The sequence below is a fragment of the Penaeus japonicus genome, unplaced genomic scaffold, assembly GCF_977035675.1.
Source record: "Penaeus japonicus unplaced genomic scaffold, GWHDUDI00000001_assembly GWHDUDI00000029, whole genome shotgun sequence".
In the NCBI taxonomy this organism is placed as follows: Eukaryota; Metazoa; Arthropoda; class Malacostraca; order Decapoda; family Penaeidae; genus Penaeus; species Penaeus japonicus.
The window spans coordinates 5,970,838-5,980,837 of record NW_028234431.1 but is presented as its reverse complement, the minus strand read 5'-3'; the positions used below and the strand labels follow the sequence as shown (position 1 = coordinate 5,980,837).

The window sequence follows — 10,000 nt, the reverse complement described above, 5'->3', positions numbered from 1 at the left end:
ACACACACTCACACACACACACACACACACACACACGCACACACACACACACACACACAAACACACACACAAACACCCCCCACAACCCCCCCCCACACACAAACACCCCCCCCCCCACACACACAAACACCCACCCACACCCCCACACACACACAAACACCCCCCCCCCCCCCCCCACACACACACAAACACCCTCCCCCTCAAACACACACACACAAACAACCCCCCCACAACACCCCCCCCCCCCCCCCCCACACACACACAACCCCCCCCCCCCCCCAGTAACACCACCAGTAACTCAAACACCAAGTCCATCCGATATTCAATGCCCAAACACATTCGTTACGCGGTTGCACTCCTAACACGAACGCCAGCTGAAAGAGATACGACTTTGCAAGGGTCAATCGCGGTCGATAGCCGAAGTCACATGATGTTACCTCCTCCCACACTAAGAATAGATGAGTAAACAACGGAATAGATATCTATGATCATAGACTTTTGGAATCTGTGGCCGTTATTGCGTTTCGATATTTTGTTTTCAAATGAGATCCTTTAGTAACTGATAACTGTTTGGTTAGATTTTTTTGTCGTTATTTGTATGTTTATAACTTGATTATAACAATTTGATTAGCCAATGACCATTATACCCCAAAACCATTAAATTGATAACAGCCATACAACTATTTATGTCTAACATTTCTTATTTATTTATCTATTTACTATTTAGTTATTTCTTTCTGTCTTGCTTCTCTCATATTCATCTAATCATTTCATATAATACAGTGACAATATTCACATAACAATTTCACCATATATCCCCATTTCTCCTCTTCTTGTTTCTTTCACATTCACTCTAATCATTTCATATAACACGATAATAATATCCACTTAACAAATCCACCACAATCTCCCCATTTCTCCTCGTATTCTTCTTCCACAACCACCCAACAATTTCACAAAATACAACCACAATAGCCAAATACATCAACAATACCCACCAACCTATCTACCCAACAACCAAATATATCAACAATACCCACCAACCTATCTAACCAACAAACAAATACATCAACAATACCCACCAACCCATCTACCCAACAACCAAATACATCAACAATACCCATCAACCTATCTACCCAACAACCAAACATATCAACAATACCCATCAACCTATCAACACAACAACCAAACATATCAACAATACCCACCAACCTACCTAACATACAAAAAAAAAAAAAAAAAAAAAAAAAAAAAAAAAAAAAAAACATCGATATTCCTCTCATAACTTCGCCATAACCTCACTCGCAATCACCTCCTCTCCTTCCATCCTTCTAGAGTCACATACGAGGTCGCGCCCGTGTTCATCCTCATGGAGCGCTACGTCCTCGCCAAACTGGGATCGATGTTTGGCTATGACGAGGTGGATGGAATCTTCGCTCCTGGTGAGGAAGGAAGGGTAATGGAGGATGGAGGAGGGGAGGGGAGGAGGGGGGAGGGAGAAGGAGGGGATGAGGGGGGGAGGGGAGGGCAGAGGAAGGAGGGGAGGGGAGGGGAGGGGATGAAGGGGGGAAGGGAGAAGGAGGGGATGAGGGGGGAGAGAGAGGGAGGGGAGAAGGAGAACTGGGGGGAAGGAAGAGGGAGGAGATGAGGGGGGGAGAAGGAGAAATGGGGGAAGGGAGAGGGAGGGGATGAGGAGAGAAAGAGAGAAATGGGGGGGGGGAGGAAGAGGGAGAGAAAGAAATGGGGGGAAGGGAGAGGGAGAGAGAGAGGAGGAGGGAAAGGAGGAAGAAGAAGGGAGGTAGGGAAAAGGGGAAAAGGGAGGGGGAGGAAGAGAGAGGGGGATGGAAGGAGGATGGGGGAGAAACAGAGAGTAAAAAAGAAGAAGGAAGGAAGGAGACAGAGAAGAGGAGGGATGAAGAAGGGGAGGAGGGAGGGAGAAAGGTAGGAGGAGCGAGGAAGAGTGAAAGGAGGAGGAAGTGAAAAGGAGAGAAGGGATGAGGGAAAAGAGGGAAGGAGAGAAAAGGAGAGAGGAAAAGGGGAAAAAGAAGAGGGAAAATAAGAATGGACAAAGATGTGGAATAAAAAGAGGATAAGAGAGAGAGAGAGAGAGAGAAAGAAAGAAAGAAAGAAAGAGAGAAAGAAAGAACGAAAGAAAGCGTGACAGAGAAAGAAAGAATGAAAAAGAGAGAAAAAAAAACTCCACACACCATATATATTCACCCCCAAGTATCCAAAAACCTTTAACACACTTCCTTCAACTCCCGCCAGGTGGCAGCATAAGCAACCTACACGCCATGCTATTAGCGAGATACAAACTCCATCCTGAGATTAAACAGTCTGGGATTTTCAGCCTGAAACCTCTCGTCGCCTTTGCTTCTGACCAGGTGAGGGAGACCACGTGACCTGACCTCTCACGGGTCATGTCAACAGTTAACACAGCTCAAAGTACGATGACAGGGATGATAGTGATAATGATGACAGGGATGATAATGATATTGATAACTATGATGATTATAGTGATTATGATGATAATAAGAATGATAGCTATGGTAGTTATAATGATGATGATGATGATGATAATGATAATAAGAATGATAACGATAATAGCAATAATGATGATAATGATAATAATGATAAAGATATTAATGATAATAATAGCAACAAATATGATAATTGTATCAATGATAATAATAGTAGAGAATTAACAGCACTAGTAGTAATAGTAGTCCTAGTAATAATAACAAAAATAATAAACATGAAAAAAAAAACAAAGCATTGACCCCCCCCTCCTTCCCCTTCCCATCCCTCCCTCCCCCGATTCCAGAGCCACTACTCGATCAAAAAAGCCGCCGTGACGATGGGCCTCGGCCTCGAAAACGTGGTCCAAATCAAGACGGACGCCCTCGGCCGCATCATCCCGCAGGAGCTGACGAAGGCCGTGAAGCGAGTGCGAGACGAGGGCAAAGAACCCTTCTTCGTCGGCGCCACCTGCGGGAGTACCGTTCTTGGGGCGTACGACCCGCTCGACGACCTCGCTCGGATCTGCCGTCAGGAGGGACTCTGGTTGCACGCGGATGTGAGTGGGTGTGAGGGGGGGAGGGGGGAGGGGGTGACGGGAGAGGGTGGTGACGGGAGGGCGGGAGAGGGGGGGGGAAAGTGGTGATGAGTATGATGGTTGTTGTTGTTGGTGGTGGTGGTGGTTATTGTGGTTGTTGTTTTGTTATAATAAGGGTAATAATCATAATGTCAATAATTGTGATGATAATGATAATAATGTCAATAATTATGATGATAATGATAATAATGTCAATAATTGTGATGATAATGATAATAATAGTAACAATAATAATAATAATAGTGGTAACGACAATGAATAATAATAATGATAACGATAATAATAACGATAATGATGATAATCCTGATATTGATAATGACAATGATAATCGATAATAAGACTACAAAATAATGATAATGAGAGTGATCTACACGACGACAAAACTGAACAGAAACTAATAAACATTTTCCCGTAACTCCTTTGTTTACATTCCAGGCGTGTGTTGGTGGCGCCGCGATATTTTCTGATAGACTGAAACACAATATTGACGGAATTCATAAGTAATTATTTTTTTCTCTTTGATTACCTTTTTTTTTTTGTTAATGATGTTGATTGGTTTTGTTTATTTTGTGTATGTTGTTGTTTGTTTTGTGTTTGTTTTTCGGTTTGTGTTTATGTGTTTGTGTTTGTGATTGTGTTTGTTTTTTCTTGTTTTTGTTTATTCTATCATCGGTGTTGTTTACTTTGTTTAGGCTTATCTTTTTTCTTTTATTTGTTTATTGTATTTGTTTAAAATGTGTTTGGTGTTCATCTATTCTATGTTAATTTGTTAATTTCTTGTGTTTTTGTTTTGTTTTGTATTATTATCATGTATATATCAGTTTTTATTGTATTTATTCATTATCATTCTGTTCTTATTATGGTCTTATTTATCCTTTTTATGTATAATTATTACCATTCATTCCATTGTGCTGATATCCATTTTTTTTATTTTTTTTAGCTCTAAATAAAACCTAACTTTTAGATATAAGGATGTGATAGATATTAATTACTTTGATAATTTTAAGATCAGATATTCTGAATAGTACACATTAACCAAATATTTAATTCAATATCGATTCATGCTTCCTAATCTTATATTTTTTTGTGATTATAACCGTGATTATTATACATATTATTTGTAAATGTGTGTGTGTGTGTGTGTGTGTGTGTGTGTGTGTGTGTGTGTGTGTGTGTGTGTGTGTGTGTGTGTGTGTGTGTGTGCGCGCGCGTGCGTGCGTGCATATCCGCGTGTGCATGTGTTGTCTATATATATGTATCCGGCCTTATATATAAACGTTTATATGTAAGTGCGTGTATATACGTACACATAATCACCACCAACATGGACCCCTGAGTTATTATCGTCTGTTTCCTCTCCCTCTCTTCCAGGGCTGACTCAATTGCATGGAATCCCCATAAGATGCTGTGTGTTCCCCTGCAATGTTCCGTGTTCCTTACTCGCCACAAGGTAAGGCAATAGTTGCAAGCAGGTTCTCGATTTACGTAATGAATTATGAATGAACTGAGCGTACGCATGTGTAGACTAAGGTTCAGTATATGTTAATATGTTATGTTAATATGATATGTTAATCATTTCGATAATTATTGTTGCTGTTGTCATCAACATTGTTGTTGTTATCATTATTATCATTGTTGTCGTTATCATTATTAGCAATGTTTTTGTTATCATTATTATCATTGATGTTATCATTCTTGTTCTCATTTTTATAAGCATCATTATTGTTATTATTATCATTACCATCTTTATCATTATCATCATTATTGTCATCATTATCTTAGTTATCATCATTCTTAGTAGTTGTAGAGGTAGTAGTATCATTATTACTATCACTCATAATCGTTATCATCATTACTATCATAATCACTATTCCTAATAAAACTATCATCACCATCAATATCACCAGCACCACCATCATCACCATGAGAAGCAACATCACCACCAACACCATCACCATGAGAAGTAACATCATCACCATGAGAAGCAGGAACATCATCACCACCAACATCACCACCACCAACATCACCATCACCATGAGAAGCAACATCACCACCAACACCATCACCATGAGAAGTAACATCATCACCATGAGAAGCAGGAACATCATCACCACCAACATCATCACCACCACCACCATCATCACCATGAGAAGCAACATCATCACCACCACCATCATCACCATGCGAAGCAACATCACCACCACCATCACCATGAGAAGCAACATCACCACCACCACCATCATCACCATGAGAAGCAACATCATCACCACCACCACCATCACCATGAGAAGCAACATCACCACCACCACCATCATCACCATGAGAAGCATCAACAACAACATCACCACCACCAACATCACCACCACCACCATCATCACCATGAGAAGCAACATCATCACCACCACCACCATCATCACCATGAGAAGCAACATCATCACCACCACCACCATCACCATGAGAAGCAACATCACCACCACCACCATCATCACCATGAGAAGCAACATCACCACCACCATCATCACCATGAGAAGCAACATCACCACCATCATCACCATGCGAAGCAACATCACCACCACCATCATCACCATGCGAAGCAACATCACCACCACCACCATCATCACCATGAGAAGCAACATCACCACCACCATCACCATGAGAAGCAACATCACCACCACCATCACCATGCGAAGCAACATCACCACCACCATCACCATGCGAAGCAACATCACCACCACCATCACCATGAGAAGCAACATCACCACCACCACCATCATCACCATGAGAAGCAACATCATCACCACCACCACCATCACCATGAGAAGCAACATCACCACCACCACCATCATCACCATGAGAAGCAACATCACCACCACCACCATCATCACCATGCGAAGCAACATCACCACCACCATCATCACCATGCGAAGCAACATCACCACCACCATCACCATGAGAAGCAACATCACCACCACCACCATCATCACCATGAGAAGCAACATCACCACCACCACCACCATCACCATGAGAAGCAACATCACCACCACCACCATCATCACCATGAGAAGCAACATCACCACCACCATCACCATGAGAAGCAACATCACCACCACCACCATCATCACCATGCGAAGCAACATCACCACCACCATCACCATGAGAAGCAACATCACCACCACCACCATCATCACCATGAGAAGCAACATCACCACCACCATCATCACCATGCGAAGCAACATCACCACCACCATCACCATGAGAAGCAACATCACCACCACCATCATCACCATGAGAAGCAACATCACCACCACCATCACCATGAGAAGCAACATCACCACCACCATCATCACCATGAGAAGCAACATCACCACCACCACCATCATCACCATGCGAAGCAACATCACCACCACCATCATCACCATGAGAAGCAACATCATCACCACCACCACCATCACCATGAGAAGCAACATCACCACCACCACCATCATCACCATGAGAAGCATCAACAACAACATCACCACCACCAACATCACCATCACCACCACCATCACCATGAGAAGCAACATCACCACCACCATCATCACCATGAGAAGCAACATCACCACCACCACCATCATCACCATGAGAAGCAACATCACCACCACCACCATCATCACCATGAGAAGCAACATCACCACCACCATCATCACCATGAGAAGCAACATCATCACCACCACCACCATCACCATGAGAAGCAACATCACCACCACCACCATCATCACCATGAGAAGCATCAACAACAACATCACCACCACCAACATCACCACCACCACCATCATCACCATGAGAAGCAACATCATCACCACCACCATCATCACCATGCGAAGCAACATCACCACCACCACCATCATCACCATGAGAAGCAACATCACCACCACCATCACCATGAGAAGCAACATCACCACCACCATCACCATGAGAAGCAACATCACCACCACCACCATCATCACCATGAGAAGCAACATCACCACCACCACCATCATCACCATGCGAAGCAACATCACCACCACCATCACCATGAGAAGCAACATCACCACCACCATCATCACCATGAGAAGCAACATCACCACCACCACCATCATCACCATGAGAAGCAACATCACCACCACCACCATCATCACCATGAGAAGCAACATCACCACCACCACCATCATCACCATGAGAAGCAACATCATCACCACCACCACCATCACCATGAGAAGCAACATCACCACCACCACCATCATCACCATGAGAAGCATCAACAACAACATCACCACCACCAACATCACCACCACCACCATCATCACCATGAGAAGCAACATCATCACCACCACCATCATCACCATGCGAAGCAACATCACCACCACCACCATCATCACCATGAGAAGCAACATCACCACCACCATCACCATGAGAAGCAACATCACCACCACCATCACCATGAGAAGCAACATCACCACCACCACCATCATCACCATGAGAAGCATCAACAACAACATCACCACCACCAACATCACCACCACCACCATCATCACCATGAGAAGCAACATCATCACCACCACCATCATCACCATGCGAAGCAACATCACCACCACCATCACCATGAGAAGCAACATCACCACCACCATCACCATGAGAAGCAACATCATCACCACCACCACCATCATCACCATGAGAAGCATCAACAACAACATCACCACCACCACCATCATCATCACCACCACCACCATCACAACCATTACCATCATTATCACCACCACCACTATCATCACTGTCACCATCATCACCATCATCATCACCACCATCACAACCAACAACATCATTATCACCACCACCACCAACACCACCACCACCACCACGACCCAAACTTCCTCTCCCGCCCACCAGGGTCTCCTAGACGCATGCCACTCCACTCGAGCGTCGTACCTGTTCCAACAAGACAAGTTCTACGACGTGACTTACGACGTCGGCGACAAGAGCTTCCAGTGCGGCCGGAAGGTGGACGTGTTCAAGCTCTACTTCATCCTCGGTGTCCACGGCTTGGGCGAGATCGGGAGGAGGATCGAGGCGGCTTTTGATGCGGCCGCGTAAGGTTTTCTGAGGCTTTCGTGATGAAGGGGGATCGGGTGGGGGTGGGGGGGGGACGTGGTTTTAGAGGCGGGTGTAAGTGGGTTGTACGTGGGTGTAGAGGCGGATGTGAGCGGATGCATTTGAATACAGATATATTCATATATATACGAGCAGATATGCACACACGCAGACGCACACTCAAGACAAACGTGCTCACTTGCTATTTATATCTCTATTGACCTTTCTCTCTCTCTCTCTCTCTCTCTCTCTCTCTCTCTCTCTCTCTCTCTCTCTCTCTCTCTCTCTCTCTCTCTCTCTCTCTCTCTCTCTCTCGCTCGCTCGCTCGCTCGCTCGCTCTCTCTCTCTCTCTCTCTCTCTCTCTCTCTCTCTCTCTCTCTCTCTCTCTCTCTCTCTCTCTCTCTCTCTCTCTCTCTCTCTCTCTCTTTCGCTCTATCTCTTTCTCCTCTATCTTTTCCTTTCCTTCTCCTTCTCCCTCCCCCTTCCCTTCCTCCGCCCCCCCCCCCCTCTTACCATCCTCTACCACACCACCATTCACTCCCTACCATTACAGGTACCTCAGCGACCAGGTGGCAATCAGACCTGGGTTTCGACAGGTGGTTCCCGTTGCACAGTGCGCCAACACCTGTTTCTGGTTCGTGCCTGAGAGCTTGAGGGGACAAGAGGAGACGCCAGAATGGTGGGAAAAGTTGGGCAAGGTAATTCTTTTTGTTTACACTTGTTTGAGCGTATGTCGGCCACTTTCTATTTTCTCTCTCTCTTCTCTCTCTCTCTCTCTCTCTCTCTCTCTCTCTCTCTCTCTCTCTCTCTCTCTCTCTCTCTCTCTCTCTCTCTCTCTCTCTCTCTCTCTCTCTCTCTCTCTCTCTCTCTCTCTCTCTCTCTCTCTCTCTCTATCTATCTATCTCTCTCTCTGTCAATACACACTCTCTTTCTCATCCCTTATCGCATCGTTGTCCGTTTGCTCTTTCTCTCTACATCCCTTTTGAATATTTTTTATCATCGTACCTTCTTTTTTTTAAGACATTGAAATTAGATAAGAAAAAAAACTTATGGAATTGACTAATAATATTTTTTCCCCTTGATATACAGATTTGAGATTTTCCTCTATATTTCAAAATGATATTCAAATAGACAAATCCATCTTAGTTTTCCCTTTCTCCAGGGTTTTTTTTTCCCGACAAATCCTACACATGTTTCCCTCCAAAACGGTGAAGATAACTCCCTTTTTTCCCGGTCTTTTCCTCCAATCAGGTCGCGCCACGTATCAAGACGCGAATGGTCCAATCAGGCACGATCATGATCGGATATCAGCCAATAGAAAACAAGAATCTCGTGAACTTTTTCCGCATGACCAACACTTGCGTGCCTGTGCCTACCTCAGCCGACATGGATTTCGTTCTGGATGAGATAGAGCGATTAGGAAAGGATTTGTAGAGGGACATGAGGTCCAGCTTCTAGGATTGTTTTAACATTTTGTCTGTTAACCTCCTAATGAATGATTATGTAGATAGATGAATAGAGGGATGAGTGTGTGTGTGTATGTATATATATATGTAAATATATATATATATATATATATATATATATATATATATATATATATATATATATATATATATGTGTGTGTGTGTGTGTGTGTGTGTGTGTGTGTGTGTGTGTGTGTGTGTGTAGAAAGAGAGATAGAGAGATAGATAGATAAAGGTATATCAAATACATATACATATATATATAATATATATATATATATATATATATATATATATATATATATATATATAT

The 10,000-nt window shown here is 43.7% G+C and overlaps 1 protein-coding gene across 1 annotated transcript in view; it reads left to right on the top strand.

Annotated features, from left to right (window-relative positions):
- The window catches only part of LOC122267791 (cysteine sulfinic acid decarboxylase), a 17,271-nt gene extending 7,473 nt beyond the window's left edge, over positions 1-9,798 (top strand). The window contains exons 3-10 of the mRNA XM_086554356.1: positions 1,336-1,442; positions 2,269-2,384; positions 2,825-3,076; positions 3,551-3,615; positions 4,487-4,565; positions 8,021-8,220; positions 8,775-8,919; positions 9,473-9,798. Coding sequence (XP_086410482.1) covers positions 1,336-1,442; positions 2,269-2,384; positions 2,825-3,076; positions 3,551-3,615; positions 4,487-4,565; positions 8,021-8,220; positions 8,775-8,919; positions 9,473-9,655 — 1,147 coding nt within the window. The 3' untranslated portion in view covers positions 9,656-9,798. The remainder of the gene's footprint in view (positions 1-1,335; positions 1,443-2,268; positions 2,385-2,824; positions 3,077-3,550; positions 3,616-4,486; positions 4,566-8,020; positions 8,221-8,774; positions 8,920-9,472) is intronic.
- Positions 9,799-10,000: the final 202 nt, after the last annotated feature.